Source organism: Cervus canadensis, chromosome 25, assembly GCF_019320065.1.
Source record: "Cervus canadensis isolate Bull #8, Minnesota chromosome 25, ASM1932006v1, whole genome shotgun sequence".
NCBI lineage: Eukaryota > Metazoa > Chordata > Mammalia > Artiodactyla > Cervidae > Cervus > Cervus canadensis.
This window is the reverse complement of record NC_057410.1, coordinates 13,398,721-13,419,281: the sequence shown is the minus strand read 5'-3', so window position 1 is coordinate 13,419,281 and position 20,561 is coordinate 13,398,721. Positions and strand designations below refer to the sequence as shown.

At 38.4% G+C, this 20,561-nt stretch overlaps 1 protein-coding gene across 1 annotated transcript in view; it reads right to left on the bottom strand.

The window, feature by feature from the left end:
- Window positions 1-20,561, bottom strand: part of MYRFL (myelin regulatory factor like) — a 122,567-nt gene that overhangs the window by 89,371 nt on the left and 12,635 nt on the right. The window contains exon 2 of the mRNA XM_043447547.1: window positions 7,857-7,968. Coding sequence (XP_043303482.1) covers window positions 7,857-7,968 — 112 coding nt within the window. The remainder of the gene's footprint in view (window positions 1-7,856; window positions 7,969-20,561) is intronic.

Here is a 20,561-nt window from a genome sequence, read left to right as displayed (position 1 = left end):
TAATAAATGCATGAAAAGGTGTTCAACACCATTAGACATTAGAGAATTGCTGACCAAAGCCATGAGATAACACTTTGCATTCACTGATTCACTCAGATGGCAATAATAATAAAGATAGATAATGAGTTTTGCTGAGAATGTGAAGAAATTGAAACCTTCAAACGTTTCTGTTGGGGATATAAAATGACAGCTACTTTGGAAAATAATACGGCAGTTGTCAAAAGTTAAACATAGAGTTATGATCTGACCCAACATTTTCATATCTACAATCTTTGGTAAAAATTTATAAGCATATAAATTTATTTCCAGGTATAAAGGGCCTGGTATATTCTAAGCAAACTTGAAGAGGAGGAACGGAATTGGAGAAATTACATTACATAACTTCAAGATTTACTGTAAAGCAAATTTAATCTCAAAGCTATAATGTTAGCATAAGGATCAATACATAGTAGAAATATATTTTTAAAAAAACAATCCCAGAGATAGTCCCAACCTTATACCATTAATTAAGTTTTCAATGAGTACATAAAGTAATTTCCTGGGTAAGATAGACCGTTTCATCATATGGTGCTGGATTAAGTGAATATTCATATGAGAAAAAAAAATGAACCTTGACCCTCAACCTCATATCGTACACAAGATTAAATTGAACTGGATCATCAGTTCAGTTCAGTCTCTCAGTCATGTCCAACTCTTTGCAACCTGATGGACTGCAGCATGCCAAGCCTCCCTGTCCATTACGAACTCCCAGAGTTTACCCAAACTCATGTCTATTGAGTCAGTGATGCCATCCAACTGTCTCATCCTCTGTTGTCCCCTACTCCTCCCACCTTCAATCTTTCCCAGCATCACGGTCTTTTCCAAGGAGTCAGGTCTTCACATTAGGTGACCAAAGTATTGGAGTTTCAGCTTCAACATCAGTCCTTCCAATGAACGAACACCCAGGACTGATCTCCTTTAGGATGGACTGGTTGGATCTCCTTGCAGTCCAAGGGACTCTCAAGAGTCTTCTCCAACACCACAGTTCAAAAGCATCAATTCTTTGGTGTTCAGCTTTCTTCACAGTCCAACTCTCACATCCATACATGACTACTGGAAAAACCTCAGCCTTGACCAGATGGACCTTTGTTGGCAAAGTAATGTCTCTGCTTTTTAATATGCTGTCTAGGTTGGTCATAACTTTTCTTCCAAGGAGTAAGCGTCTTTTAATTTCATGGCTGCAGTCACCATCTGCAGTGATTTTGGAGCGCCCCACAGTAAAGTCTGCCACTGTTTCCACTGTTTCCCAATCTATTTCCCATGAAGTGTTGGGACCAGATGCCATGATCCTAGTTTCCAGAATGTTGAGCTTTAAGCCAACGTTGTCACCCTCCTCTTTCACTTTCATCAAGAGGCTCTTTAGTTCTTCACTTTTTGCCATAAGGGTGGTGTCATCTGCATATCTGAGGTTTTGATATTTCTCCCAGAAATCTTGATTCCAGCTTGTGCTTCATCCAGTCCAGCATTTCTCATGATGTACTCTGCATATAAGATAAATAACCAGGATGACAATATACAGCCTTGATGTACTCCTTTTCCTATTTGGAACCAGTCTGTTGTTCCATGTCCAGTTCTAACTGTTGCTTCCTGACCTGCATACAGGATCATAGACAACATAAAAACCAAACCCATAATGCTTTTTAAAAAATACAGGAGAATATGTCCGTGGATTTTTGTAGTCAAGTTCCTATTAAAGGGCATAGAAACTAATTACCATAAAAGTAAAAAAAAAAATTTCCATCATAAAAGACATTCACTGAAATGCAGCATTAAGAAAAACAGATAATTCTTAGGTGAGAAATATTAATAATTTATATTTTTGGAACAGGACACAGATTTCAAACTATATGAAGAAATATAATTCAATAATGAAAAGATACTTAAATACAAAATGAGGAAATATTTGAACACATACATCAAAGAAAAAGATATACAGATGGCCTATAATAAACACATTTAAAAAGATTAGTGTTTGCCGCACATATTGCGGTGCTCCTATGTTGGGTGCATATATATTTATAATTGTTATATCTTCTTCTTTGATTGATCCTTTGATCATTATGTAGTGTCCTTCTTTGTCTCTTTTCACATCCTTTATTTGAAAGTCTATTTTATCTGATATGAGTATTGCGACTCCTGCTTTCTTTTGGTCTCCGTTTGCATGAAATATTTTTTCCCAGCCCTTCACTTTTAGTCTGTATGTGTCTCTTGTTTTGAGGTGGGTCTCTTGTAGACAGCATATATAGGGGTCTTGTTTTTGTATCCATTCAGCCAATCTTTGTCTTTTGGTTGGGGCATTCAACCCATTTACATTTAGGGTAATTATTGGTAGGTGTGGTCCCGTTGCCATTTACTTTGTTGTTTTGGGTTTGCGTTCATACAACCTTTCTGCATTTCCTGTCTAGAGAAGATCCTTTAGCATTTGTTGAAGAGCTGGTTTGGTGGTGCTGAATTCTCTCAGCTTTTGCTTATCTGTAAAGCTTTTGAATTCTCCTTCATATCTGAATGAGATCCTTGCTGGATACAGTAATCTAGGTTGTAGGTTATTCTCTTTCATTACTTTCAGTACGTCCTGCCATTCCCTTCTGGCCTGGAGGGTTTCTATTGATAGATCAGCTGTTATCCTTATGGGAATCCCTTTGTGTGTTATTTGTTGTTTTTCCCTTGCTGCTTTTAATATTTGTTCTTTGTGTTTGATCTTTGTTAATTTGATTAATATGTGTCTTGGGGTGTTTCGCCTTGGGTTTATCCTGTTTGGGACTCTCTGGGTTTCTTGGACTTGGGTGGCTATTTCCTTCCCCATTTTAGGGAAGTTTTCAGCTATTATCTCCTCGAGTATTTTCTCATGGCCTTTCTTTTTGTCTTCTTCTTCTGGAACTCCTATGATTCGAATGTTGGGGCGTTTCACAGTGTCCCAGAGGTCCCTGAGGTTGTCCTCATTTCTTTTGATCCTTTTTTCTTTTTTCCTCTCTGCTTCATTTATTTCCACCATTTTATCTTCTACCTCACTTATCCTATCTTCTGCCTCCGTTATTCTACTCTTGGTTCCCTCCAAAGTGTTTTTTATCTCATTCATTGCATTATTCATTTTTAATTGACTCTTTTTTATATCTTCTAGGTCTTTATTAAACAGTTCTTGAATCTTTTCAATCTTTGTTTCCAGGCTATTTATCTGTAACTCCATTTTGTTTTCAAGATTTTGGATCATTTTTATTATCATTATTCTAAATTCTTTTTCAGGTAGATTCCCTATCTCCTCCTCTTTTGTTTGACTTGGTGGGCATTTTTCATGTTCCTTTACCTGTTGGGTATTTCTTTGCCGTTTCATCTTGTTTAGATTGCTGTATCTGGAGTGGGCTTTCTGTATTCTGGAGGTCTGTGGTTCCTTTTTGTTGTGGAGGATTAACCCAGTAGGTGGGGTTAGACGATTGGCTTGTCAAGATTTCCTGGTTAGGGAAGCGTGCAGACTTTAATACCCCACTCACAACTATGGATAGATCAACTAAACAGAAAATTAACAAGGAAACACAAACCTTAAATGACACAATGGACCAGCTAGACCTAATTGATATCTATAGGACATTTCACCCCAAAACAATCAACTTCACCTTTTTCTCAAGTGCACACGGAACATTCTCCAGAATAGATCACATCCTGGGCCATAAATCTGGTCTTGGAAAATTCAAAAAAATTGAAATCATTCCAGTCATCTTTTCTGACCACAGTGCAGTAAGATTAGATCTCAATTACAGGAAAAAAATTGTTAAAACTTCAAACATATGGAGGCTAAATAACACGCTTCTGAATAACCAACAAATCATAGAAGAAATCAAAAAAGAAATCAAAATATGTATAGAAATGAATGAAAATGAAAACACAACAACCCAAAACCTATGGGACACTGTAAACGCAGTGCTAAGGGGAAGGTTCATAGCATTACAGGCTTACATCAAGAAACAAGAAAAAAACCAAATAAATAACCTAACTCTACACCTAAAGCAATTAGAGAAGGAAGAAATGAAGAACCCCAGAGTTAGCAGAAGGAAAGAAATCTTAAAAATCAGGGCAGAAATAAATGCAAAAGAAACTAAAGAGACCATAGCAAAAATCAACAAAGCTAAAAGCTGGTTTTTTGAAAAAATAAACAAAATTGACAAACCATTAGCAAGACTCATTAAGAAACAAAGAGAGAAGAACCAAATTAACAAAATTAGAAATGAAAATGGAGAGATCACCACAGACAACACTGAAATACAAAGGATCATAAGAGACTACTACCAGCAGCTCTATGCCAATAAAATGGACAACTTGGATGAAATGGACAAATTCTTAGAAAAGTATAACTTTCCAAAACTGAAGCAGAAAGAAATAGAAGATCTTAACAGACCCATCACAAGCAAGGAAATCGAAACTGTAATCAGAAATCTTCCAGCAAACAAAAGCCCAGGACCAGATGGCTTCACAGCTGAATTCTACCAAAAATTTAGAGAAGAGCTAACACCTATCTTACTCAAACTCTTCCAGAAAATTGCAGATGAAGGTAAGCTTCCAAACTCATTCTATGAGGCCACCATCACCCTAATTCCAAAACCAGACAAAGATGCCACAAAAAAAAGAAAACTACAGGCCAATATCACTGATGAACATAGATGCAAAAATCCTTAACAAAATTCTAGCAAACAGAATCCAACAACATATTAAAAAAATCATACATCATGACCAAGTGGGCTTTATCCCAGGAATGCAAGGATTCTTTAATATCCCGCAAATCAATCAATGTAATACACCACATTAACAAATTGAAAGATAAAAACCATATGATTATCTCAATAGATGCAGAGAAAGCCTTTGACAAAATTCAACACTCATTTATGATTAAAACTCTCCAGAAAGCAGGAATAGAAGGAACATACCTCAACATAATAAAAGCTATATATGACAAACCCACAGCAAGCATCACCCTCAATGGTGAAAAATTGAAGGCATTTCCCCTGAAATCAGGAACAAGACAAGGGTGCCCACTCTCACCACTACTATTCAACATAGTGTTGGAAGTTCTGGCCACAGCAATCAGAGCAGAAAAAGAAGTAAAAGGAATCCAGATAGGAAAAGAAGAAGTGAAACTCTCACTGTTTGCAGATGACATGATCCTCTATATAGAAAACCCTAAAGACTCTACCAGAAAATTACTAGAGCTAATCAATGAATATAGTAAAGTTGCAGGATATAAAATTAACACACAGAAATCCCTTGCATTCCTATATACTAACAATGAAAAAACAGAAAGAGAAATTAAGGAAACAATACCATTCACCATTGCAACAAAAAGAATAAAATACTTAGGAGTATATCTACCTAAAGAAACAAAAGACCTATACATAGAAAACTATAAAACACTGATGAAAGAAATCAAAGAGGACACAAACAGATGGAGAAACATACCGTGTTCATGGATTGGAAGAATCAATATTGTCAAAATGGCTATTCTACCCAAAGCAATCTATAGATTCAATGCAATCCCTATCAAGCTACCAACGGTATTTTTCACAGAACTAGACCAAAGAATTTCACAATTTGTATGGAAATACAAAAAACCTCGAATAGCCAAAGTAATCTTGAGAAAGAAGGAAGGAACTGGAGGAATCAACCTGCCTGACTTCAGACTCTACTACAAAGCCACAGTCATCAAGACAGTATGGTACTGGCACAAAGACAGAAATATAGATCAATGGAACAGAATAGAAAGCCCAGAGATAAATCCACGAACCTATGGACACCTTATCTTTGACAAAGGAGGCAAGGATATACAATGGAAAAAAGACAACCTCTTTAACAAGTGGTGCTGGGAAAACTGGTCAACCACTTGTAAAAGAATGAAACTAGAACACTTTCTAACACCATACACAAAAATAAACTCAAAATGGATTAAAGATCTAAATGTAAGACCAGAAACTATAAAACTCCTAGAGAACATAGGTAAAGTACTCTCCAACATAAATCACAGCAGGATCCTCTATGACCCACCTCACAGAATATTGGAAATAAAAGCAAAAATAAACAAATGGGACCTAATGAAACTTAAAAGCTTTTGCACAACAAAGGAAACTATAAGCAAGGTGAAAAGACAGCCCTCAGATTGGGAGAAAATAATAGCAAATGAAGCAACAGACAAAGGATTAATCTCAAAAATATACAAGCAACTCCTGCAGCTCAATTCCAGAAAAATAAATGACCCAATCAAAAAATGGGCCAAAGAACTAAACAGACATTTCTCCAAAGAAGACATACAGATGGCTGACAAACACATGAAAAGATGCTCAACATCACTCATTATTAGAGAAATGCAAATCAAAACCACAATGAGGTACCATTACACGCCAGGCAGGACGGCTGCTATCCAAAAGTCTACAAGCAATAAATGCTGGAGAGGGTGTGGAGTAAAGGGAACCCTCTTACACTGTTGGTGGGAATGCAAACTAGTACAGCCACTATGGAGAACAGTGTGAGATTTCTTAAAAAACTGGAAATAGAACTGCCATATGACCCAGCAATCCCACTTCTGGGCATACACACTGAGGAAACCAGATCTGAAAGAGACACGTGCACCCCAATGTTCATCGCAGCACTGTTTATAATAGCCAGGACATGGAAGCAACCTAGATGCCCATCAGCAGATGAATGGATAAGGAAGCTGTGGTACATATACACCATGGAATATTACTCAGCCATTAAAAAGAATTCATTTGAATCAGTCCTAATGAGATGGATGAAACTGGAGCCCCTTATACAGAGTGAAGTAAGCCAGAAAGATAAGACCATTACAGTATACTAACACATATATATGGAATTTAGAAAGATGGTAACGATAACCCTATATGCAAAACAGAAAAAGAGACACAGAAATACAGAACAGACTTATGAACTCTGTGGGAGAAGGTGAGGGTGGGATATTTCAAAAGAACAGCATGTATACTATCTATGGTGAAACAGATCACCAGCCCAGGTGGGATGCATGAGACAAGTGCTCGGGCCTGGTGCACTGGGAAGACCCAGAGGAATCGGGTGGAGAGGGAGGTGGGAGGGGGGATCGGGGTGGGGAATATGTGTAAATCTATGGCTGATTCATATCAATGTATGACAAAACCCACTGAAATGTTGTGAAGTAATTAGCCTCCAACTAATAAAACAAAAAATAAAATAAAATAAAATAAAAAAGAAAGTGGGCATGGCAATATAAATATTAGAAAATAAGAGCAGAAATCAATGACATAGAAAACAGAAAAACAATTAAGAATATAATTTTAACCAAAACCTGGTTCTTTAAAAGCCTAAAAAACTGATAAATCTCTTGATAAATTATCAGCATAAAAAGACATGAATTACTGATATCAATGACAACACTTGTTCACTATAGATTCTACAGACATTAAAAATATAATAAGGAAATGTGATGAACAATCTTATGCCAGTAAATTCAATAGGTGATCAGTGAAATTTATAAAGCCATTGAAAGACATAAACTACTTAAGTTGATAATTAACAATTGATAACCTGAATAGCCCCATATCTATTAAAGATACAGAATTGGAAGGGAGGGCCTTCCTGTTAGAAAAAAAAAGGCAAAGCAAACCAAAAAACTCCAGACCTAGTTAGCTTCACTGGTGAAATTTGCAGAAGGTTTACATTAAGAGAAGAAATAATGCCAACTCTACTTAAGCTTTTCCGGAAAACAGAAAAGGAAGAAGCACTTCCCAGTTCATTTAATTATTTCATAACTTTTTAAACACCAGATGGAGAGCAGTGCTCTTATTACTTACAAGGCTCCGAAATCGAAATCATTGCCCAAGAACTCCTCCAGTAGACTTGTATCCAGGGTGGGGTTCCCCAGAGTCCCATTGGCACCTTGAGCTGCAAAGGCAAATTGAAAATCTAGAGATTCACGAAGATTTCAGAATGGTTAATCACTAAAATTTCAAAGCAATTAAATGGCATAATGTATTTATTGAGAATGTGGCCTTCCTTCCATTCAAATATTTCCTTCAGAAATCTTTTTAGACATTACCCTCTTCCAGTAGCCTTCCTTGATCGCCCAAGGTTGGCTTAGGTGCCCATTTCTGTGTGCTTTCATTAACACCATGTATTTTGCCTTTTGTACTATTTTAATTGCTTGCTTTTGTGTTTGTTTCTATATTTAAATTCTCTAACTTCGGGGACTGTGTCTTTCTTATTGTATCTACAAGTATCTATGGTATAAAAAAAAGAAAACATTTATTGGCTGGCTGACTGGCTGGCTAGCTGGATGGATGGATGGATGGATGGATTGATGATTGGTTTGTGGGCTGGACAGATTACTTCCAGTTAAGTCACCAAGAAGTTCAATATCCGGCCTCATGTTTTTGTTAGACTTCCCAAATATAACACAATAGTTCTGTCTTTTTCTGGATTTGCAAAATGAAAATGAGCTTATTGATTTCTTTCTGATCATAATAAAGATACTAGAATTTTTTAAGAATGTAAAATATGTTATAAAGAAGACAAAACAATCTTTCTTTGCAGATAACATGGCTCTATACCTAGATAATTCAAGAGAAACAACTGACTACACAAGGAAATGATCAGAAAAGTCAATAAAGTACAGTTAAAATTAACTATAAAGACTAATTACTTCTGTATATACAAAAAATGACCAGTCAATCATTCAAATAAATATAATGGGGGGAAAAGAAGATTCCACTCAAAATAATGAAAAGCCTAAAATATCTAAATATATATTTGGGGACAATACATTTTTTAAAAAAAGCTAAGAAACTCTATGAAGTAACATAAAAAGAAATTTGAATAAATGGAAAGGCCATCTTTATACTTGGACTAAAATAATCATTATCAAAGAGCTTTTACTAGACATTATTTAGGATGCCTGCCAAACCCACAGTCATTTTCTAAGACATTTCCCCTTATAAAAAGTCTTGAGCAACCTTTACAAGTACCTGAATCAGAGAAAGAAATCATTGGTTGGACAGTGACCAATTCAATTATTTCTCCTAAAATTTGAACCACTAAACTTTAAAGATTAAGTCACATAATAGCTCTGGCAGAGGACTGGAGTGAGAGTCTAAGTATTTCTGCCAGGTGCTTTACCCAGATCCCTCACCCAGGCCCCTCATGATTGAGTGATGCAGGTTGTTTCCCTTTTACTCTAATCACATGACAATGTCTCACATGCATGCAGTAAACCCATTTGAATTGATTCGTATGTTATCTGAAATCAAATAATCCCCAAGGAAATTGTCCTGGAAATCTTCTGGAAAAGTAAATACATAAAAATGACCAGAAAAATTATGGAGTTGGGGGGAAATAAGTACTGAGAAATACACAGGTGAACACATCAAAGGAACACCATGAGTCCAGAATATATCAAGAAATATTACATATGTACGACTAAATATATATATTGTATGTGTACTAAGTTGCTTCAGCCATGTCTGACTCTTTGTGACTCTAGGGACTGTAGCCTGCTAGATTCCTCTGTCCTTGGGATTCTTCAGGCAAGAATACTAGAGTGGGTTGTCATGCCCTCCTCCAAGGGATCTTCCCAACCCAGGGATCAAACCTGAGTCTCTTAAGTCTCCTGCATTGGCAGGAGGGTTCTCTACCACTAGCACAACCTGGGAAGCCTCATAATATATATTATATTTACATATATATATACACACACAATAGGTACATGATAAGCATATCCTTTGACACCAGTGAGGAAAGATTATTTAATATATGTTGTGGGGGAAATTGGTTATACATTTGGGAGAAAAAAACCTGGATTATTTTCTTGTTCCCACACCAAAACTCCAGATAGGTCAAATTTTTCAACATAAATAAATAAAACCACAGAAAGAAAACGTCAGTGACTATGCTTACGACCTTGAGATAAAGAAGGTTTTTTCAAACACGGCACAAAAATCAAAAATTATTTTTTAAAAAAGCCTTGATAAAATTTCATTATATACATGTTTTATGCAGGGAAGAATTTTTAATGGTTTATTTTGAAATAATTTCTAACCCAAAGAGAAACTACAGGAATACTAAGAAAGTCACACATAACCTTCACTCACATTCATCAATTATTAACACTGTGCTGCATTTTCATTATTCTCTCTCTCTCTCTCACACACACAAACACACACAGATACACACCCACCTATACATATCATTTTGAATCACTTAAGAACAGGTGCCTTCCATCCCTACTTCAGTATATCTTCCTCGGTATAACCATTATCTTCACAACCACAATTCAATTATCAAAATCAGAAAACTTACCATTGATACAGTTTTATTATACAATCTACATTACACATTCATATTTTGCCAATTGTCTCAATAAATGTCATTAATAGCATTTTTCTGGTACATAATTAAATCCAGTGGAACATAACACATTTAGTTGTCATGCCTCTATAGATGTTTTTGAAGGGTATAGGCTAATTGTTTTATAGAATGTGCTTCAGTTTTGGCTTGCTCATGTTTTCTCAAGGTTAAATTCAAGTTTTGTGTGTTTAGCAAGAGTATTACATAAATGATATTATGTCTCTGTTAGTGCCGCATAGCAGGAGGACCATAATGTCTCATTATTACTGACACTAATTTTCACCCCTTGGTTAAGGTACTACCTGCCAACTTTCTCCACTATGAAGTTACTACGGTTCTTTTCATGATTTGTGGCAAAATACTTTGAAATTATGCAGATATTCTGTTCCTCATTAAATTTTTATCTAATAGTTTTAGTATCCATCGAAGATAATGAGCCTTTTAATCCATGAAGAAAGTTAAAAACAAAATGAAGGAATATTTTCAATATACATGAAAAAGTAACTATCCATAATACCCAAGACATTCTTTCAAATCAATAAAGTAATAGCTACACTTCAATAGAAAATAGTAAAAGACTTAAAGAGGCAGTTCATAAAATTAAAAATCAAATCGGTTAATAACTGCTCAAAATATATTAAACTTTACTAAGAAACAGAATTTAAAATATAAGAAAATTTTGGTTTTTCTTACAAAATTGGCATATATTCAAGGAATTAAGAAAATCCACTGTTAATGATGATAGAAATAAATGACCCTCTTATGCACTGCTGACAGGAATACATATTAAATAATCTATCTACAAAGAGCTAGCATATGTTTCAAAAAAACTGAATGTGCATTTATACTCTGATCCAGAAATTTCACTTAATACACTTATGATAATATACTTGCTATAATAATAGAAAATTGAGAATAGGTGACTGTTAATTGACATTCATTTAATGAAATACAATGCAGTCATTTAATAAATTCTATAACATTTCAAGAGAAAGTAGGTTGCAAAATCTTTACCTACCCAATTTGTGTTCAAATATAAATGCAATAGACAGACAATTCCAAAATTTAAAAGTTGAGAGTATAAAGCCCCCATGACTTCCTCTTGAAAATAACTCCTTGACAGTGAAATCCTACCAAGCAAAAATGATTCAAAAGAAAGAACTCGGAAATATAGAAATTGAAGGGGGAAAACAATGACGAACAGTGAATACAGGACTTAAACTGAATAGCTGAGGGAAATATGGTTAAAGATAAAAATGTAAAACTAATAAACCCTTAAAAAGGAAAAAATATCAGTGACAAAATTTACAAGATAGGGAGAGGGAAATGGGAAAAGATGTGATGTCAATCCCTCTATTATTCCTATCTCAGAGTTCATCTTCATTAAATCTCTAAATCTCAACCATTGAGTAAAAAACTAACTGTTTCAGCTTTGTAGTGACTTTTAAATCCCCTTTCTTAATCTTGGAAGAATCATTTAGAACTATCTCTAATAGTAAATAAACAATTATTTAAATTCTATAATTCCTTCAGTTTCCCTTCAAGTTCTTTTTATCTTATTAAATTCAACTAAAATTAATATTCATATTATATTTACTATCAATATTTTATTTAAATAGTACATGTGAGATAAGATCCATTTCTTACAAAATTATTTCTACCATCTATCTAGTTATCCATCCATCTATAGATATTCATAGAGAAGATGAAATAATATTCTACCACTATTGACAGTAGGTAGATGGTAGGATTTAGAGTGATTTATCATTTTTTTTTAAAAAAATTCCTATTACACACTTTGGAAAATTATTTTGCCCTTTGCACAATTTTGAATAAAATGATTTTCTAAAACAAGTGAGAAATAAATTGCTGAAATAGATAAAAACACAAAACCTAAACTGACCAAAAGCTCTGAAGTAAATAGAGAAAATTTCCACTCATGACTGTCACCCTATACTTGCATAAAAGATAAAAATCCCAGTGGCATCATGAGTTATGTTCTAAAACATGGTAATTCCTCTGCCTGCCATTTTCACAATTCTGGAACATAAAGAAAGAAGAAAAGCATTCAAATATTTTGCATGAAGCCATCATAAAACTGATGCCAAAAGATGAGATACATAAAGAAAAATACAGACTAATGTCATTTGTGAATATTATACCAAAATTCTAAATAAAATGCTAGCAACATGATTTAACATTTCTATTAAGAGAAAAATTCAAGAAACCAAAGGATAATTCAATATTGGAATTCATGTATCAAAGGTAAACTAGTATTTGACCTCAACTGAAATGTTAAAAAGGCATTTAACATTCATTATTGATTCCAATGAATACATGCTTAAGATTATATGTACTTAAATGCATACATATACATATATCTATATCTCTCATATACAGAGATGTGATAAAAACCTATATTAAATAACATCATGTTTAACTGTTTAAGAAATTAGAACTATTTCCATTTATATTAGAAATGTGCATATTAATTTCCCTGCTATTATGCAATAACAGCATCAACACTCCTGAATTAATCTATATCAAACATCCACAATTTTAAAAAAGTCTTAAAATGATTCTAAAGTGTATCTCAAAGAATAATAATGTAAAAATACCCAGGAAAATAGAATAGAAGCTGAAACAACTGGTATTCTTTTTGGTTTTTGCCAACAGTCGTAAACCAAAAGCTTTTTCTCTTATTGCGATGATATCTGAATAGGTTAGAGATAATTTAATGAGATCTTTATTGAACTTTGCGGCCATCTCCCGGGTATAATTTCAATATGCATTATTTCAGCTGTCTGTCCCACACACCCGTATCCCTTAAGGAATCCAGTGCCTTGAATTCCTCCTAGGGGTAAGGTACCTCGGTACTAGATCACTGCACTGGTTATATGAATTGTAGGAGGACCATTTCATCTTCAGCTTTGGGCTTGCTAATTCACCCATGGCATTAAAACAAAATTTTTAAAACCTTAAGCACCTCACAAATGGGAAAAATTGATGGGTGCTGAGACAGGCAGAAGAGGGGGAGGGGGAAAGGGAAGAGACAAAAAGAGATCCCCAGCTCCATTCAGCGACGTGAACTCAGAGGGAGATGGCCGGAAGATATCCCTAAAGGCTGCGATGGTCAGAAATGACCTCGTAGTGGGGCTTTGTCTCGAGCTAGACTTGGGAGAAAGGATAAGATGGAGATGAGAAGAGACTCATTCCTTCTCTCATTGATTCAACCAGTACTTACTAAGCACCTGCTATGCGCCAAGCACTGCACAAGTTCTGAGAACACAGCCTTGAAAAAAATTAACAAGATCCACTCAGGAGGCTTGGATTCGAATGGAGGGGAAGAGAGCAACAGTGGGGGAGGAGGTACATGACATATGAGAAACAATAAATAAACAGGATCTTTTTGGGTGGTGATGAAAATAAAATAGAGTGGCGTGATAGGCGGTTGGGGAAGGAGCTCCATTCAACCTGGAGGCTTTTCTCAGGAAGGCACCAGCCGTGCAGAGACTGAGGGCAGAGCATTCTAGGGAGACGGAACAGCCCTGCAAGAGCCCAGGGACTGGACTGAGATGGCTTGTCAGAGAAACAAGCCGTTCCAGTGTGGCCAGACCACAGGAGCACGGGGAGGAGGAAGCGAAGGTGCTCAAAGCAATGAGAAGCCTTTGGACACGGAAACAACACGCTCTACATTTTTTTGTTTATCTATTTGTTTGGCTGCATTTGGTCTTAGTTGCAGCACACGAGGTCTTCATTGCGTCATTGTGGGATCTTTCCTCGCGGCCCGTGGACTCCCTCGTTGCCCCTCGAGCGCTGGGTAGTTGCCCCGTGGGCTTGGTTGCTCAGTGGTTTGTGGGATCTTCCCGGACCACGGTTCGAACCCACATTCCCTGCATTGCACAGTAGAGTCTTAACCACTGGACTACCAGGGACGTCTCACTCTTCCTTTATAAAAAGTCACCCTAGTTGCTTTGCAGGAAAGGACTATCCAGGACAAGGACAGAAGAAGGAAAATCAGCTTGAAGACTGTCGCAGCTGTCCGGGGACTTCAGAGGGAGTTTGGAGTTCTTACTCTGGAAAGAAGAAGCACTTTGCCTGATCTCACCAGTCCTCCTAACAGCCCTAGGGGGTGGGCAATTAGCATTATTTCCAGTGTACAGAGAAGGCAACGTGATTACACAGGTTAACTAGCTCGCCCAGGGTCACACAGCTGTAAATGACCTGCAGGGACGCCAACTGGCCTGCGCTGATTCCTGAAAGTGTTCTCACTCCCACCCCCATCACTCCCATCCCCCCCTGTATTCCTCCTCCTCCCCAACAATGCCAGCCAACTGAGGGAAAGCAACTTGCTTTCAACTGGGCTTTGGTCAAGACAATTGCTAAGAGAAGCAGATGGAGGAAAAGATCTATTTAGTTTCCCACTGAAACCCCTGCTGGAGTCCCATCTGCTTTATACAGCACACCCCACCCCACCCCCAAACGCATACACACAACACCCCACGTAGCAGTAGGAGGGGGCCCATAGATTCTCAGACCTGACCTCTGTGCGGCTTGCATTGCATCACCCATCCTCCCCAACCTCCATCCCCAGGTAGAAATAAGAGATGGTCCACGGCATCCAGGACCTGCCTGGGTGGCTTGTCCAAATTCCTTACTGAACCAGGAGAGATGAACCCCAGGGTAGCTGGCTTTCTGTAGGACTCCAAAACCACAGCTGTGCTTTCCAGACCCGAAGGAAATTATTTCACAAGATAAATCCACACTGTCAGATAAAATTGTTTCCAGGAGGCTTTACACACAGGACAACACTCAAATGGCTCTTCAAATAAATCACATGCTTTTAAAAATAATCACTTTGCTCTAAATGTCTTAAACGCTGGTTTGTAACATCCAAACCTGCAAACTGTGGGTTCTTGAGCATTCCACCCACTGTCAGGAAGGCTCAGGTTCAAACCTTGATGCCACCCTTTTCTATATTTCTCTCTGTGGCCTGGAAAGGCTGTCACCATCCTGCTCACAAAAGAAACTGCCCAGGCCTCCAGGAGTCCCAGAGACCCACTCCCTTCATTGCTCTAAGGAAGCAAGGTCCTTCTTCACCCTATCTCTGTCCCACTTCCAAGCACAGTGACAGCTGCAGGATGCTCACCCGTCCTGTTGCCCCTGGCCTTGGGCAGACAAGGACAAAAACCTCAATCCACCAGGGATACCACAGACAAATCTAAGTTGCATCCACAAGACTCACTCATAAGCATGCATGTGCCTTTGGGGACACAGGGCTTCCCCGAAGGTATGAACAGGGTGCATACAGCAAGGACCTCCCTTTCTGTTTCCCTCCCACCCACCCAGCCACCACTAACCAGTCCTGCGTAAGGACCCTTCTTGTTTCTACCCAAATGACCCCCTTCCAATATAACTCCCCCAAACCCAGGTGCCCCCTGTTCCTTTTAAACTACTCTTTCACTCTTTGTCCCAAAACAGTGCTGCCCAGACTATTCAGACAACAGGTAAGGTGAAAAAATTTGTCTGTTAGGACAACTCTAGAATTTCTTAAATTTTTATTTTTTATTTTTGGCTGCCCCGGATCTTAGTTCCATCATTTGGGATCTAGCTCCCTGACCAGGGATAGAACCAGGGGTCAAACCTGGGCCCCCTGCATTGGGAGCACAGTCTTAAACACTGGACTGCCAGGGAAGTCTCTCTAGGTTTTTTAAAGGCTCTAAATAGCAACCAGTGTTCCTGCCTCCCCCAGCCCCCACCTTGATTGCCCTTTGGACTTAAACATAGAGCTTCCCTCTGATGTACCAGTGCTCATGAGGAATCATAGCGTAAATGTTCGTGGATATGCCAAAGAAGAAGGAGGAGTGTGTGGGGGGGAGGGAAAAGATGGAGGATAGGAAGAGAAACGAGACACTCATTTGCTTAAGGATGTGTTCTTGGTCCCTTGAGCCACCCCTTTTGCCTTCAGTCTTTCCCAGCATCAGGGTCTTTACCAAGGACTTGGCTCTTGGCACCAGGTGGCCAAAGTATTAGAGCTTCAGTTCCAGCACCAGTCCTTCCAATGAATATTCAGGGTTGATTTCCTTTAGGATTAGGTGGTTTGATCTCCTTGCAGTCCAAAGGACTCTCAAGAATAATAATAATAATAGAATAAAGATAGTAAGAGCATTTACCTCAGGGAATTGTGAGGATTAAATGAGATAATGCATAGAAAGGTAGGCAGCATCGTTCCCAGCTCAATAAATACTGTCCTTTGTCATAACCATCCGTTGCTGTGCTCAAGAACTTCATAACCCAGTGAGAAAGACTGACATGAAAGTCCACCATAGCAGCTTGATGCGGCAGCTGAGTGTCACAGGGCATTACAGGTCACCTAAATGACTCAACAGGAGTAAAAAGGTGCTAGGGAAATCTTCCAGTAATAGGGGTCCATGAAGCTGGAACTGTTAGCAGGGGCAAATCCTGGGGCTTTGAATGACATGAGATTCTTTCTTTAATGTTCCTTACTGACATTATTTTTTAAATTAATTCTTATTGGGATATAGTTGCTTTACAATATTGTGTTAGTTGTTGCAGTATAGCAAAGTGAATCAGCTGTGTGTATACATATATCCCCCCTTTTTTGGATTTCTTTCCCACTTAGGTCACCACAGAGCATTGAGCAGAGATCCCTGTGCTACGTAACAGGTTCTCATTTGTTGTTGACATGTATCATGTTTAGTCACTAAGCTGTATCTACTCTTTGTGACCGCATAGGCTGTAGCCCACCAGGCTCCTCTGTCCATGGGATTCTCCAGGCAAGAATACTGGAGTGGGTTGTCACTCCCTTCCCCAGGAAATCTTCCCCACCCAGGGATTGAATCCGGGTATCCTGAATTGCAGGCAGATTCTTTATCATCTGAGCCACCCGGGAATGTCAGTCCCAGTCTCCCAGTTCATCTCACCCTCCATTATCCCCTTGGTATCCATAAGTTTGTTCTCTGCATCTGTGGATGACATGAAATTCTGATCTGGTGCCATGGAGGTGGGGTCGGGAGAGTGGAGGAGTGTGCAGTGGTATGCTGGAGCCAGCTTGCACAAGCTTGGGCACATCTCTTCCCAATTCCATATTTAAAGTCTAGTAACTTGAAATTCGGAGAAGGCAATGGCACCCCACTCCAGTACTCTTGCCTGGAAAATCCCATGGATGGAGGAGCCTGGTGGGCTGCAGTCCATGGGGTTGCTGGGAGTCAGACCCGATTGAGCGACTTCACTTTCACTTTTCACTTTCACGCATTGGACAAGGAAATGGCAACCCACTCCAGTGTTCTTGCCTGGAGAATCCCAGGGACGGGAGCCTGGTGAACTGCCATCTATGGGGTCGCACAGAGTCGGACACGACTGAAGCGACTTAGCAGCAGCAGCAGCAGCAACTTGAAATTGGCAATAGTAGGAAGATTTATACCATGGAAATTGGCAAACATTACAACTTGAGGAATTTTCTCCAAAGGTTTGTTAAACATTTACCAGCACACCCCTGGATGTGAGTAGTATTGGGGAAAAGAATCCCACTGGATTTAGTTACTGATTGGATCTTCCCATCTCTGTTTTGGTGGCTGGTTGGGAGGTGGTGTTGGTGCCTTGAAATAGGAAATAGGAGAGCATTGGGTGAGGAGCCTGGGAAGGAGCTGGAGGGGTTCATCCACTCCAGACCATGTAGTACCAACCCTGAGAAGTGATCTGCAGGGCACTGCCCCAGGAAAACCTCCACCTAATGACCTAGAATCCTGGGAGTCTCCCCAGCCTTCCTTGTACAAATAGTCCTGCATTGATCCAGGAAGAAAGAAGCTAATCAGTTCTTTCAGGCGGCAGTAACATGGCCCAATGTTGAAAGCAGTCACCCAATTAAAAGACTGTCTCTGAACTTTAACATGATATGAATCACCTGAAATTTATGTGTCTGATAATGAAAGATAAAATGAAAACCTTTATTCAACTTGAGTAAATAAATGGATCAAGCACATTGTGGAACAAGATGGCAATGCCCACATAGCTTTTAAGAAACTGTCATGGATGCAACATTCTAGAAAGGATTGCTGAACACTTCGCTGTTGGCCTTTGAGAACAGCAGAAGATTATCCAGGAGGCTGCATGTGTCCCACAAGAACTGGTCCTGTGGATGGACTTCATCTGCTTTCCTGACTAGATTAGGAGCCTGTGCATGGAAGTGTATATCTTTTTTATTTATTTATTTATTTATTTTATTTATTTATTTTTTATTAGTTGGAGGCTAATTACTTCACGACATTTCAGTGGGTTTTGTCATACATTGATATGAATCAGCCATAGATTTACATCTTGATTTCAATTAGACACCTAACAAAAATTGTTAATTCACTCATCCAATAACAAATATTTTAATGAAGTGTGTGCCCTAGGCAGTGGATATAACCATGAGCAACATTCAGTCTTACCCTCGAGCCAGGGAATGAGAGCATAGACAGTAAAAAGGCAGGACTAAGGGTGATACATAAAGCTCAAGAGACATATAAGAATGCCTCTCCCATTTAGCTGGGGGAAGGGCAGTCAAGAATGGCTATACTTGTAGCTCAAACACAGAAAGGTAGAGGAAATTACATTAGAATTGGGTGAATTTGTATCCGGGAGAACAACTGAACTCCAGCATGCTAACCCAGAGAAAATCCTAAAATTTACTGTAAAAATGACTCTGCTCTTATCCTTCTCAATAAGGTTACTTGTAATTTTAACAAGTATAGAAAAGGCAAACCTGCCACATATACAGATGGCCCAAAGGAGATGAGCAAGGTGCAAATACAGTATAAAGCAGTTTCAGGTCACTAGAGATAGTCATACTGAGTGAGTGAAAGTCACTCGGTCAGTCATGTCCTACTCTTTGTGACCCCATGGACTATACAGTTCATGGAATTCTCCAGGCCAGAATACTGGAGTGAGTAGCCTTTCCCTTCTCCAAGGATCTTCCCAACCCAGGGATTGAACCCAGGTCTCCTGCATTGCAGGCAGATGCTTTACCTGATGAACCACAAGGGAAGACAGATAAAGATAAATGTTATATGATATTACTTATATGTGGAATTTTTTTAAATGGTACAAATGGTTCAGTTCAGTTCAGTCACTCAGTCATGTCCAACTCTTTGCAACCCCATGGACTGCAGCACACCAGGCTTCCCTGTCCATCACCAACTCCCAGAGCCTACTCAAACTCATGTCCATCACATCAGTGATGCCATGCAACCATCTCATCCTCTGTCTTCCCCTTCTCCTCCTGCCTTCAATCTTTCCCAGCATCAGGGTCTTTTCCAGAGTCAGTTCTTTGCATCAGGTGGCCAAAGTACTGGAGTTTCAGCTTCAGCATCAGTCTTTCCAATGAATATTCAGGACTGATTTCCTTTCAGATTGACTGGTTGGATCTCCTTGCAGTCCAAGGTACAGATGGACTTATGTACAAAGCAGAAATAATAGAGTCACAGATCTAGAAAAGAAACCTATGGGTACCAAGGGGGAAAGTGAGAGGATGGATGAATTGGGAGATTTATATACACAGTTCTATATATAAAATAGGTAACTAATAAGAATCTACTGTATATTACAGGGAACTCTATTCAGTACTCTGTAATGGCCTATATGGAAATAGAATTTAAAAAGAATGGATATGTATTTATGGACAACTGATTCACTTTGTCGTTCAGCAGAAACTAACACAGCATTGTAAATCAACTATACCCCAATTTAAAAAATGGTCAGTCAGACCCTACTACAAAGCTACAGTCATCAAGACAGTACGGTACTGGCACAAAGACAGAAATCCCAGAGATGAATCCATGCACCTATGGGCACCTTAGCTTTGACAAAAGAGGCAAAAATATACAATGGAGAAAAGACAATCTCTTTAACAAGTGGTGTCAGGAAAACTGGTCGACCACCTGTAAAAGAATGAAACTAGAACACTTCTAACACCATACTTAAAAATAATCTCAAAATGGTTTAAAGATCTAAATGTAAGACTAGAAACTATAAAACACCTAGAGGAAAACATAGGCAGAACACTCTCTGACATAAATCACAGCAAGATCATCTATGACCCACCTCCCAGAGTAATGGAAATAAAAGCAAAAATAAACAAATGGGACCTAATAAAC